This window comes from Enhydra lutris, unplaced genomic scaffold (genome assembly GCF_002288905.1).
Source record: "Enhydra lutris kenyoni isolate GAN:26980312 unplaced genomic scaffold, ASM228890v2 scaffoldscaffold4, whole genome shotgun sequence".
In the NCBI taxonomy this organism is placed as follows: Eukaryota; Metazoa; Chordata; class Mammalia; order Carnivora; family Mustelidae; genus Enhydra; species Enhydra lutris.
Window position 1 is genome coordinate 49,588,746 of NW_019154088.1, and position 14,607 is coordinate 49,603,352.

The 14,607-nt window shown below is 39.2% G+C and overlaps 1 protein-coding gene across 3 annotated transcripts in view; it reads right to left on the minus strand.

The window, feature by feature from the left end:
- The window catches only part of LOC111140203 (thioredoxin domain containing 16), a 108,427-nt gene extending 94,204 nt beyond the window's left edge, over positions 1 to 14,223 (minus strand). For 2 of the 3 annotated variants that reach the window (XM_022492547.1, XM_022492541.1), the window contains exons 1-4: positions 10,769 to 10,838; positions 3,585 to 3,700; positions 2,694 to 3,000; positions 1,024 to 1,106 (exon numbers count right to left, since the gene is read on the minus strand). In XM_022492547.1, coding sequence (XP_022348255.1) covers positions 1,024 to 1,106; positions 2,694 to 2,856 — 246 coding nt within the window. In that variant the 5' untranslated portion in view covers positions 2,857 to 3,000; positions 3,585 to 3,700; positions 10,769 to 10,838. Of the gene's footprint in view, positions 1 to 1,023; positions 1,107 to 2,693; positions 3,001 to 3,584; positions 3,701 to 10,768; positions 10,839 to 13,928 lie in introns of those variants that run through there. The other variant, XM_022492552.1, reaches the window with a different exon arrangement.
- Positions 14,224 to 14,607: the final 384 nt, after the last annotated feature.

The window sequence follows — 14,607 nt, forward strand, 5'->3', positions numbered from 1 at the left end:
CCACTCCTTGGTATTGGCATCTGAAGCTGGCAGGGGGAGGGCAGTCTTATAGGACTGAGCCCTTAACCTGTAAGATCTGAGCTAAGTGGGCGGCTAATGACAGAACTGATTGGTGTGGGAAAACTCACACATTTGATGTCGAAAGTGATCTCTGGGTAGAGGAAAGAGTTTCCCTTTAATAGCCAAGATTAGTTAACCTTTCTATGCTTCCTGCCCTGGGAACTCTAGCTGTAGGGACCAAGTGGGACAGTGACCATCTCTCAGAGGTAGGAAGCTAATGAACTAAGAAAGAATAAATGTACACAGAAAGTTAGGTAGACACTAATCTGAGAGAATTCAATAATCACTGGGTTTTAATCATTCAATTTTCTGAGATACAAATTCTAAGATTAAAGTAAATGAAAAGCTCATGGAGCTATCTAATCTATGACGCATGTGGAAATTTTCCATATACTCAATGACAAGTTTAAACATTTTTTTGAGAAAAAAATTAAATATGTCATTTCAAGCTAGAGTGATTTGACTTTATTCTAAAAATAAAGGGAAAACTGAAACATAAGTAATTATAAAGACTCAGAAGACTAGAAAAGCAAACAATTACCTCAATTTTTGTACCTCCGTTTGTGGTCATAAACTGAGCTAATAAACTGCGCTAATAAACTGAAATTTAATAAATGATTGAATATAGAGATCTATTATAATATATTTGTCAGGCAAAACAAAACAACAAAGCCTAACCATAGGATTGAAAACTGAACCACGGCCTCAATAAAACAGTTTACAAAATAAATTAAATTCTAAGCCAAAGAATTCTGAACAGTTTTTCTTCATGTATTAATTTACACAATAATCTGGAACTATCTTTCTGTGCTTCTGTTTTTTCGTATATAAAATGGTAGGAAAAAAAATTTTCCAGTCTGGAAAAAGGTGTGAAACATAAGTATATTTAGATACTCAGCCTTAAGTCATATAATTGTAAAGTGTCTGTCACTAATAATTTAGTAACAAAAAATGTCTTCCTACCTTTGCAACTGAAATTCCATAGTCCTGGAGAGGTTTAACAGCCTCATTCAGTTCTTCAAGAAATACAGAGTTTCTTGGAGAATCTAAAAATAAGAAATGTTTAATGAATGTTTTATGGTTTGCTCCTTAGAAAAGATGAATTTTAAAAACTAAACCTGAAAACTGCACACTGAAGAAGAAACAGATCAGTTTGCCCTAAAAGTATACAAAACAACAAATAATCAAGTAAACATACCTACTTATATATTTTATACCCTTATTTCCTATTGCCTCATCATTCATATTTCTAATGTTTTTATGATATATTTTAACTTTGTAAGTAAATTTTTAAAATTTCTAAAACAAGGGGTGCCTGGGTGGCTCAGTGGGTTAAAGCCTCTGCCTTCAGCTCAGGTCATGATCCCAGGCTCCTGGGATCGAGCCCCATATTGGGCTCTCTGCTCAGCAGGGAGCCTGCTTCCCCGTCTCTCTCTGACTGCTCTCTGCCTACTTGTGGTCTCTCTGTCAAATAAATAAATAAATAATCTTAAAAAAAACAAATTTTTTTTAAAATTTAAAGCTAACATTTGACATTATTTTTCCAAGTTTAATACCACATACACAACACACATGGATACATGTACAAAACTTTCAAAACAATTTTTAAGCTTTTTTTTTAATGAGAGAAAGAGAGAGAGCATGCATGCAAGTGAGGGGGAGGGGAGCAGGAGAGGAAGAGAATCTCAAGCAGGCTCCACACCCAGCACAGAGCCCATTGTGGGGCTCAATCTCACCACCCTGAGATCATGACCTGAGCTGAAACCAAGAATCCAACACTTAACTGACTAAGCCACCCAGGCGCCCCTCAAAATAACTTTAAAATACCATTTTTAAGGGGCGCCTGGGTGGCTCAGTGGGTTGGGCCTCTGCCTTCGGCTCAGGTCATGATCTCAGGGTCTTGGGATCGAGCCCCGCATCGGGCTCTCTGCTCGGCACTGAGCCTGCTTCCTCCTCTCTCCGCTTGCCTCTCTGCCTACTTGTGATCTCTCTCTCTCTGTCAAATAAATAAAATCTTAAAAAAAAAAAAAATACCATTTTCAAATGACAATTAGAAGAGAGAGAACAGAAATGTGGATTCATTCCACTTACTAATTCCAAGAATAGTTTTTTTAAGGGATAAAGACTTAATGAGACCATTACAATTTTTAGTTATGTTCAACTGGTTAATCAGTATAATTAATGGTACAGCTAAAGCAAGGTATTAAACAAAAGTGTTACTAATACATCATTTAAAGTTTTAAAACACTTTTATTTGTTCACTAAAAATACCAAAAAGTATACTTTCAGAAATGACTAGATGAAATTCAGATGTAATTCTACTAATCGCTAATTCTTATCTAATATTTACTATGGACTAGTCACATGAGTAAATTCATTTAATTGTAAGGACAACAAATTTATAAAGCAAGTATTATTTCCTCATTAAGGATGATAACAAAAACACAGAGAGGCTAGGTGACTTGATCAAAATCATACAGTGGCAAAATCGGGATTTAAACTCAGGCAGGCATATTTTAGTAGCAGCTTTATGGCACATAATACTAATCCTGACAATAAATTCCCACTGAGAATATCGATTAAACAGCAATAGAAACAATACAAAAATCATGTAGAATATAAAAAATACTTACCAGCTTGACAAAAATAAGCTAAGGAGGCTTTTCCTGGTTGTAATGTACTGAAATATTTCTGAGGACTCAGTTCTGATAGAGAGCCTACTGCTGACTTACAAAAAATGCACATCATGACAAAAGAGATGCCCACTCTAAATAAATTGAAACTGGAAGACATCATCAGCTGTAGTTGTACATGGGCAGAAGGTTTTTGTCTGTTTTTTTCAGTGCTGCGGTTCTGTTGCCTAGGGTAATATCTAGCAAGAGCAGGTGTTCAACAAAGTTTTGCTGAATAAATTTGTTAAACAAATGAATGAAGTAAAATCTGCAAAAAGAATAATATAAGGCATTACTTATATATTTGATCTTGCCAGTACTTTCCTATTTCCTTCTAGTAAATATTTGAGAGGGATGGTATAAAATGACATTGATTTAATAATACTATTGATTTTTGATACTTGCAAAAGATATCTAGAAAATTCAATATGAAATATTTTGAGTTTAATAGATATTTACTAAAGGATGTTAAGCTAATTGTCATTTTTAAGGGTTCTAAAATTAATTCTCAAATATTTTTTAATCCTTGTTTTAAATTAGGCATTTTATCTTTCTCTACCTAGAAGAGACTTACAATCAATACTCAGTTATTTAATACCATTAAATGGTAGTGAGACATCCAAAATCTATATCTACTATGTCCACATTCTTTTTATTTTAAATTCCCTAGAAGACAGCTATAAAAACTATTTAAAGGACATTCCTTCTAAATATACTTTTAATACATGACTTAGATTTATTTATATAGCTTAGAAATTCAAGCATCTTTTCCAACCCATATTTTAACTCTATCTTCTGAACTCAGATTTGTTTTAGATATCCTCCTTTCATCTTCCTTCATGCTGTACTTACTTCCATACTATCCTCTGCATCTGTTGTCAATTCTTCCTCTTCCGTTTTGCTACCTTCAAATTTCTCTTGAACAATTTCTTCTTTCAGGAAGTTTTTCTACTGATGATCTATACTACCTAAATTTAAAAGAAGATAGTTTGGGAAAATATATCATACTTCTAGGAGGTAATATACACCCATAAGCATAGGTGAGAATTTTAATTTTTTTTAAGTTTCAAACAGAATCCCTGTCTTTCAAACAAAAGATCATTATCTCTGAACAAGAGACAGAAAAAAATAGCTAAAAATTGCTCATAAGGAGAGGGGTACGCTTTATCAGTAAAGAATAAAATGATACAAGAATGAAAAATTTAGTGAAAATTATACTAAACTGGGTATTTACTTCACTTTTTTTTTTTTTTTTTTTAATTTTTTTTTTTTTTTTTTCAGGAGTTGGGGGTAGCATGCACAAGCAAAGAAGTTGCACCCAGAGGGAAATGCAGGCTCCCCACTAAGAAAGGAGCTAGAACTCTAGGATCGTAACCTGAGCCAAAGGCAGATGATCAACTAACTGAGCCACCCAGGCATCCCTACTTTGCTCTTTTAATCTTATCAGTAAGCATGTAACTTCTCTCCTTAAGAAGCAGGTATTCCTATGACCCTAGATCTTGTTTCTTAAATTCCACCTATCAGTGAGATCATATGGTAATTGTCTTTCTCTGATTGACTTATTTCACTTAAGCATAATACCCTCTAATTCCATCCATGTTGTTGCATATGACAAGATTTCTTTCTTTTTTTTTTTTTTTGATGGCTGCAAATCGTAGGAGAAGAGAGAAAAAAAAATGAAACAAGACAAAACCAGAGAGAGAGAGACAAACCATAAAAGACTCTTAATCTTAGGAAACAAACTGAGAGTTGTTGGAGGGGAGGAAGTAGGCAAATGGGGTAACTGGGTGACGGACATTGGGGAGGGTATGAGATTAAGAGTCTCTCATGGTTTGTCTCCTCTCAATCCCATCTTGTTTCATTTTTGTTTTCTTCCTTCCTTCCCTACCCTCATCAATTTCTTCTTAACATTATTTTCATTAGAGCTAATTTATATCAATGAACAATCTGCCACTGATATTTAATAATGAACAAGAGTTCAAAAATTCAAGTAGAGTGAGTGAGGACTCTAAGGGGTATATAAAAAAGTAATTTTAATTATATAATTAAGGGGTATCCTTGATATTAACACTGATTACATATTACAACCATTTTAAACCAGTGTATTTTAAAGCCACTTATATTAATGGCAATGGTTTAAAATAGGTCATTCAATATTTTCTTTATGGGGGGATGGGAAATGTATGCATCCCAAGGCTAAGAGAATAAGTATATAACATTTGTTACTATACAAAATAACTAAAACCTAATGAAAAGATAAAACTTTTAAATAAAAGTACACTTGAACAATTCAAGTATAAATATAATTTTTCCTGGGCTTGTGGTTATAATGCAGTTATTTTAACACTAGTTGGACAGTAGGGTTAACATAGAATTCTTTTCCCATAGAATGAATTTTGTAGCAGCAAAAGGTCTAACTGCACATTCAGTGCTACAATACTTTCCCACGCCAGTTCATTGGATGAATGAAATTATAGATGTGAAAGTACTATGCATTTGATCAATTAGAGATGTTGGTGATTATTCTTACATACATACTTTGAAGGATAGGAACTCATTAGTAACTAAAACCTTTGCAGTTTGTTCCATCTTTGATAAATCTGATTCTTTAAGGAATTACTTAAAGCAGAGAATATTGCACAGGTCAGCCAGAAATAGCTTACATGATTATAATAAAACAAACACTGAATAAATAAATAAATATTTAAGAAAAATAAACATTGAATAATGATTTAACTAAATTTAAGACAACCACAGTTCAGAGGATGAGGAGACAGAAAATAAGGAAACACAAAGTCAGGGTGGGAGGAGGAATAAAAGAGCTAAATCTTCACTTTCACAACACCAAAAGCTAAGTTTATCAGAAATAGGAAGATTGATGCCATAAGAAACAGGGAGAAATTTAAATAACTGCCCCTAAGGAATAAGAAATTGGAGGAGGACGATACCAAGGGGACTTCTGAAGTCTTACATAGAACCATCTAACTCTTTAAACAGTGTACCTTTTCATTTTGATTTTAAAAGTTAAAGTCATCCTATTTAGACTACGTCAAAATAAAAAGCTCTGCATAGCAAAGGAAACAACCAACAAAACCAATAACAACTACTCAATGGGAGAAGATATCTGTTTATGACATATCCAAAGAAGTGTTAGTATCCAAAATACATAAAGAACTTACACAACTCAACATCAAAAAAAAAAAAAAGTAATCCGATTTAAAAATGGGCAGAAGACAAAAACAGACATTTATCCAAAGATGATATACAGATGACCAACAGACCCAAGAAAATATGCTCAACATCACTCATCATCAGGAAAATGCAAATCAAAACCACAAGGAGATAGCACCTGGCGCCTATCAGAAGGGCTAAAATCAAAAGTTCAAGAAACAACAAGCGTTGGCGAGGATGTGGAGAAAACAGAACCCTCATGTACTGTTGATGGGAGCAAACTGGTACAGGCACTGTGGAAAACAGTATGGAAGTTCCCCCCAAAATATAACTACCCTATGACCCAGTAAATTGCACTACTGCGTATTTACCCAAAGAATACAAAACACTAATTCAAAAAGATTCATATACACATATGTTTATTGCAGCATTACTTAGCAATAGCCAAACTATGGAAGCAGCCTAAGTGTCCATAACTAGGATAAAGAAGATATAGTATATATACATTAAAATATTATTCAGACATAAAAAAGAATGAAATCCTGCCATTTGCAACAACATGGATGGATCTAGAAGGTATAATGCTAAGTGAAATAAGAGAAAGACAAATACCATATGATTTCACTCAAATGTGGAAATTAAAACAAATGCAGAAAAAAAGAGAGAGACACACAAACCAAAAACCAGACTCTTAACTATAGAGAACAGAGGGTTACCAGAGGAGAAGTGGGTTGAGGGGGGGATGGATAAAACAGGTGAAGGGGATTAAGAGTACACTTCTCTTGGGGCACCCGGGTGGATCAGTTGGTTGAGCGTCCAACTCTTGGTTTTGTTTCACGTTGTGATCTCCAGGGTCCTGATATCAAGACTTGGGACAGACTCCACGCAAAGCAGGTAAAATGCTTAAGGATTCTTCCTCTCCCTCTGCCCCTCCCCAAGCTTGGATGCACAGGCTCTCTTAAAATAAATAAATAAATCTTTAAAAAAAAAAAAAGTACACTTCTCTTTATGAGCACTGAGTAATATATGGAATTGTTGAACTGCTATATTGTACACCTGAAACTAATACAACACTGTATGTTGATTACACTGGCATTAAAATAATACAAATGAAAATTAAACATTAAAGTTATTACTTGTATGGAATCACATTTTCCATAGCTCCTACTCCTATTACTCCAACTTATACCTGTGGGGCTACAGAAGAATGTTCATTTCACATGCATGTAAAATAAAAATGCATTTGCCCAGAGACATGTTCTCCATATAAAAATATCTTTAAAGAGAAGGGAAGTATGAATGGGAAAGGGGGAGGGAATAAGAATACTAGTGAGAACAGAGTAAAAACAAAGATACAGAAGGTATTCGGTGGCTCTTTTTCTCCAGTAATTAGAAAATGAAACAGAAAACAATACTTAATTATTCAAAATCTAAACATTAAGTGCCTGGGTGGCTCAGTCAGTTAAGCATCCATCCTCCTTTGGCTCAGGTCATGATCTCGAGGTCCTGGGATCGAGTCCCACACCCAGCTCCCTGCTCAGCAAGAAGTCTGCTTCTCCCCACTCCCCACAAAAATAAATAAATAGGGGCGCCTGGGTGGCTCAGTGGGTTAAAGCCTCTGCCTTCGGCTCAGGTCGTGATCCCAGGGTCCTGGGATCGAGCCCCACATAGGGCTCTCTGCTCAGCAGGGAGCCTGCTTCCTCCTCTCTCTCTGCCTGCTTCTCTGCTTACTTGTGATCTCTGTCTGTCAAATAAATAAATAAAATCTTTTTAAAAATAAATAAATACTATTTTTTTTAATTAAAAAAACAAACTAAATATCAACAAAGAAATGAGTACCTTGGCAGAAATGTAACCTTGGTACTTTGGTGGTGTAGTAATTTGTTGGTATGGGGTAAATAGTTCCGTTCTCCTGTAGAAAGTAGGATTACACTTAACTTCCTGCACTTTCCACCTCTAGCGAATTGGTTGTGGCCACCAGGTGACTTACTCTGGCCAATGAAATGTAAGCAGAAGTGGCATGTCTCATTCAGGCAACAGTTTAACAGCTAGTGTGGGGTAGGGCAGGAGTTATTTTCTTCTCTCACAGTAATCAAAGATGCTCAGCTGGTGGCTATTCCTCAGCGTGAGTCCCAGTATGAGCACAACACAGAGAACCCTCACTGAGATGCAAAGAGTGTGTGACACAGGAGGAAATAAACCTTATTGTCAGAAGCCACTGAGCTTTGAGGGGTTATTATGGCAGCATAATCTAGTTTATCTTCACTGGTATACAAACTAGAATGAGGTGCTACCTTAACAAGAACCCCAAAACACTGGCTCAGAGGCCAAGGAGCAAGGACTGTTCGGGGCCCAAACAGGGAAACTTTCATCAGAGACCGGAGCTTAGCAATCCATATTAAGGAGTGACAAAACATTTGACAAAACAGTCACTACAATAATCTGGAGGTGACACACACCTAATGAATTTATAATGAGCATGTACCCAGGCTTGTGTGGCTAATGAACTTATATATGGCCCTAACAGAAGAGGCTGGTAGACAGAAGATGAGCACTGGGTTATAGTTGCTGTTGGTTTTTTTTAATTTTTTATTTTTTATTAACATATAATGTATTATTAGCCCCAGGGGTACAGGTCTGTGAATCGCCAGGTTTACACACTTCACAGTACTCACCATAGCACCTACCTTCCCCAGTGTCCATAACCCAACCACCTTCTCCCCACCCCACTCACCCCGGCAACCCTCAGACTGTTTTGTGAGATTAAGAATCTCGTGGTTTGTCTCCCTCCTGATCCCACCTTGTTTCATTTTTTTCCTTCCCTAACCCCCAAACCCCCCACTTTGCCTCTCAACTTCCTCACATCAGGGAGATCATATAATTGTCTTTCTCTGATTGACTATTTCACTCAGCAGAATACCCTCTAGTTCCATCCACGTCGTTGCAAATGGCAAGATTTCATTTCTTTTGATGGCTGCATAGTATTCCACTGTGTATATATACCATATCCTCTTCATCCTTTCATCTATTGACAGACATCTAGGTTCTTTCCATAGTTTGGCTCTTGTGGACACTGCTGCTATAAACATTTGGGTGCACGTGCCCCTTCGGATCACTACATTTGTATCTCTAGGGTAAATACCCAGTAGTGTGATTGCTGGGTCGTAGGGTAGCTCTATTTTCAACTTTTTGAGGAACCTCCATGCTGTTTTCCAGAATGGCTGCACCAGCTTGCATTCCCACCAAGAGTGTAGGTGCTTATGTTTAACAAGGTATTCAAATAAAGGTACTCAAAGAACCACCGCCATCCAAGAGACTAGCTGTTTAAAACTTAGTTCTTTAGCACCCACCCTTCTATCATCAGGAAGCAAGCTGACAAAACGGCTCAGCTATGGAAAGAGGCCATATTCTCCAAAATAAACTTCAGATGTGGCCAAAGATAATAAAAATGGAAAGACCTCCTGCAGAGTAAAGCCAAGGACCATGGAGAACTATGCCCTAGGGCATGTGCCAGAATACCAACTGTTTGTTACTGGGTCTATAATAATGAGACAAACACAGACATTGAGTGTAGATGTCAAAAAGCTGTTATAACCCATTTTACACAGTAATTTTCTGTCTGTTAAATCTAAAAATTTTAAAATTGGGCTTGTCATTTGATAAGTGTTTTCATTCCATTTTTGTTGTAATTCATTTTTATTGTAGTTAAGAAAAATACAAATTTAGATTTTGAATTATTAAGAATTAAAAAAAAAAAAACCAACCCTGGTCATTCATGACAGACAGTTTGAAAAGCACGGACCTGGAGAACCCAGTGAACGGAAGAAGAGCCCTGGCAATATCTGCCCAGTGAGATTTCAGAGTTCAAGTCTGGTATGTGTCTTCCATTCCTCCCCTCTCCAAATTGGAACACTTATTCGTATTTGTCCCTACGCTATCCTATGTATTCAACTGGGAGTGGGAAACAGATAAATTATAATGTCTAGACTGGTTAGAGATTAGCACTACTGGGCATTAGTCAGAGATCCTGGACTTTGAACTTGATATAGTGACTGGATAGGATTTGGAGGTTATGTCCACTGGGAGGGCCAAGGATGAACTACAGGTAAGAAGGAGAGTATCTGTTCACAAAAAGGGTGGACTGTTCAAATGCTTCTAGTTCTCTACACATGTTAAGATTATACTTCCCCAATTCCTTGAATTAGGTATAGCCATGACTTGATTTGGCCAATGAAATGTGCAGTGACATATGTAACTTCCGGGAGTTTTTCCTAGTCAATATATTTTCATGACCCACAACACATTTTTCTTCTGCTATGATGAATGATAATACTCAAAATGTAGCCTTCTCTGCTAAACCTAGTCTCAGAAAGAGGACAACATGGGGCAAAGCTCCCAGCCAACCCACAGTGAACACAAATTAAACATTGTTGTGTTAAATCTCTTAAGTCTGGGGGGTTGTTATTACAGTACAACCCAGCCTAGACTTATTGGTTTTAATAACAGCTAAGAGGAAAGTGACTTGAACATAAATACATACACTGTGTTTTCAAAGCAGTAAATATCAAAGAATTCACAGGAAATTGACCCAATTTCTCTGTAGGATAATTCTACGAATGAAGAGGACTCTTTCAAATGCAACAGACTATAACCACAACAGGTGCCAATACCAAAAGAAGGAAGTCATAGGCAAATGTTTACCTATACCACACATATATATCGCCCAACTACATGCAGACTCATACCCTTTGAGCCTAGAGGGGGCCTTCAGTTCATCAGTATAATGCTCCTGTCAGCACTAATCAGAGTTGTTATGCAAGATGTAACTTTTGCCTCATCCCTAAACTCTAAACAAGTACACCTACCTGTACCATTTAAAAGTTGGTAGGGGCAGGGCGCCTGGGTGGCTCAGACGTTAAGTGTCTGCCTTCGGCTCAGGTCGTGGTCCCGGGGTCCTGGGATGGATTCCTGCATCGGGCTCCCTGCTCAGCGAGAAGCCTGCTTCTCCTTCTCCCACACTTCCTGCTTGTATTCCCTATCTCACTGTCTCTCTGTCAAATAAATAAATAAAATCTTAAAAAAAAAAAAGTTGGTAGGGGCACCTGGGTGGCTCAATAGGTTAAGCAGTTCTTGATCTCAGTTTAAGCCCCACATTGGGCTCCATACTGGGCATGGAGACTACTTAAAAAAAAAAAAAAAAAAAAAAAAAGTTTGGAAAAAACGTGTGACATTTAACTAAGGACAAATATAAGAGAGTGACAAACACTGTGAGTTGGAACAATGAAGCTGTAGTACAAAAAGGGTTAAAGCTTGCAAATAGAAACAGTAAATAAAAGGCAACAAAATCTGGGGGCCCTGGGGTTGCTCAGTCCGTTAAGCAACCAACTCTTGATCTCAGCTCAGGTCTTGATGTCAGGGTTGTGGATTTGGCCCTGCATTGGGCTGCACGGTGGGCATGAAGCCAACTTACAAAAAAAAAAAAAAAAAAAAAGGCAACAAAATTTTGCTCAGCACCAAAATACTGAGAGTCCCCAGAGGGCAATGAGGAGGAAGAATTTCAACAGAAAAACATTCATCTTCCTGCTAGTGAGGGGTAGGGGAAGGATCTGCCTTCCAGTGTTCCACAGCTGGAGCAGCTGGTGACTCTCTACAGTTAGAACAATCCCATTTTGGGATTGGGTCCTGTTTATAATAAAACTTGGCAAATAGTTCTTCTGCTTTGAAATGTTTGAAAGACCATTGTGCTGGAGTAATGTTCCCTCCTAGAAAACAATATTCAACCACTCTGCATTTGGACACATTTCAAATTTTGGAATATCAAGCAGCAAGCTTTTCTAGATGACCTTGGTTAGTTTCCCTTGATAGACTTAAATTTCCCTTATGATTAACCATAAAACTAAAAGTTTTCTCTCTCAAGAAAAAGAGGAAATTAACAACTATGAACATTAAACAAATTATACCAAGTCTGGGGGCATCATTCTCTGAGAAAAGACACATTTCATATTTTGCAACAAATGGAGCATATAATGCTTACAAACTTCCTGTAAGAACATTCTGGCAAAAATTAGCTTATAGTTTAATGCTACTACTGGAGAAAACCTGCTCATTGAACCAGCTTTAAATAAACTCTTGATTAGATATCATCAAAGTTTATCATTTAAGGTGCACCTGGGTGGCTCTGTGGGTTAAGCCTCTATCTTCGGCTCAGGTCATGATCTCGGGGTGCTGGGATCGAGCCCTGCATCGGGCTCTCTGCTCAGAAGGGAGCCTGCTTCCCCCTTTCTCTTTGCCTACCTCTCTGCCTACTTGTGACCTCTAAAAACAAAACAAAACAAACAAACAAAAAAAAGTTTATCATTTAAGATTCAATGGAAGCAATAAAAGGAGTCAACCTCTCTCTACTTCAGAGCTTCTTCAAGGCAGTTGGGGCAAATCCCCTATCTGCAGCCCTCATGCACCCCCAAAAGAGGAAGAGGGGGAAAAAAAAACTATCTGGACATGCTCTGAAATAAAAAAGTTAACAAGCAAAGACCTCAAACTAGTATGGGTACTATCCAGATATTGTTTACCATAACTTTGAATAGAGAATACCAGAGAAAAAGAAAAACCAGTTCACGGTGAAAGTCTATTCGTGAACGAAACATGTACCTCATCATTATAGAAGATACAAAAATAGGCATGTCAGGGAACAGGAGGTTCTCCTGATTTTGATGAGTGCCTAAAATCACAGAACTCTGAGTTCCTGCTTAATTTACAAGCTTAAGGGGCACCTGGGGGGCCCAGTGCATTAAGCGGCTGCCTGCAGCTCAGGTCACGATCCCAGGGTCCCTGCTCAGTGGGAAGTCTACTTCTCCCTTTCCCTTGCGCTCATGCTTGCTCTCTCTCAAATAAATAAAATCTTTAAAATATAATAATTTCCCTTTTAAAAAGCAAATTGCAAGCTAAAGCACACAACTGCTTAACTCAGACCTATCTCTTTCAACAAGTTGTACCCTGCTCTAGGCTACACTGTACACCCTGCTGGGCTGAATGTTTTATCTGAGAGATCCACATAATTAAGCCAAGCCTAAACATCACAGTTTGTCAATATACCTATAAAGAATCCAAAACACATCAGCATCTGGTGCCTGGGTGAAGCAGTGTCCCAGACTCTGTAGTACAAAATAGACTTTACAGTTCCCTGTGGATCACTTCGCTAGGAAAGAAGGTAGCAAAGTCTTCTTACGCAAAGAGTTAGGACAAAGAATGGTAAGTTACCGAAGGCTGAGTCTTGGCTGCACCAGTAAATGTAGCAGTGACTTTCAAAAGGATACTGAATTTGTGACGTGCCACTCACTCTAAAGAGAATATAAATTGTTTTCTCATCATTCTGCATTACTTTGCTCATTTTATTGCCAAACGCTAAAAAGAAAAAAATCAGCAAATGTCGTCAGTCCAACACACGTTGGAAGATCTACTCGCTATGTACAGCAATAACATAATATAGCATTTGTTTTGTACCTCTCTGAGCCTCAAGAAGAGCGCCACCATCCACCAAGTACAGGACTAAGGACTGAAGGAATATATGTGGAATTTAAGCACAAACTACTCTACTTTTTTCTCCCTAGACATTCATCAGACTTACAGTTCTTTTTCTGCCTTCTTCCCTACACTTGTGCTCAGAGCATCCTTTCAAATTCTAAGTTTCAAAGACCCACATCCCCCCTATTCACATCTCCTGTGGACATCCACCTCATCCTAATATCACTCGTCCTCCCCCGAGGAAGAAGTTTGCTTAAAGCTTCATTTCACTCTTCTCATTCCGTCCCCTCTCCCCACAAAGGGCTCACGTTTTTCTCGCTGCTCATGCTGGGGGAAAAGAAGAAAGCAAAATGCCCCTCAGAAGGATGCAGGTGAGGCCCTTTTAAGCCAGACCCCAGAGCTCAGTGGAGCAGCCCTTGCTGGGGGACAGCCGCCAGGCTGAACCCCCATCCCGGCAGGCAGAAACCACAGCCCCTTCAAGGAAGGACCTCCGCTGCCACTCACCTGCCCGAGACCAGCGGCAAGACCTACCCAGAAGAACCCAGACGGTTCCAGCGGCCGACAGTGCCCGCCACGTGAAGAAGAGGCAGAAGGTGGGGCCCCCACCGGCTGGCGGGCAGCGACGAACTGCACCGCCTAACTACTAGGGTGCAGCATACCCAACCTCAGCGCCTGCGGCCACCACCGCACGGTAGGGTCGGCCTGCTGAGCAAAAAACAACCCCCAAGGCTCCTCCCCCTCCTCGTGCTCCCTACGTGCGACCTCTCCAACCAATGGAAAGCTCAGGGGGAGGAGCGAGAGCCGCCCCAGGTGACAGGCGACCACCGAGTCCTCCCGCCGGCGCGAGCTGGCGGTGCAGTTGCTGGGCCAATCGGCAATGTGGGTGGGGAGTAAAAGGGAGGGAGAAAGTGAGGAAAGCGGATGCCCAATCAGATCTTGGAGCCTTCGAGCGACGGGTCCTGTGGCCCGTGGCCTTCCGAGCGCGGTGCGCAGGGGGCGTGCCCGCCTGGGCCAATCCGCGCGAGCCCACGGTGCGGAGCGAGCGCCTCAAATGCTCGGGTTTCTCAGCTGATTGTCTCCAGCCGAGAGTTGTTTTTTGCAGCTACCGAGCCGAGCCGCAGCAGGAGGAGCCGAGACCCCCCGGGGGGGCGGGGAGAGGAGGCGGGGTCCGGGGAGCCGCGAC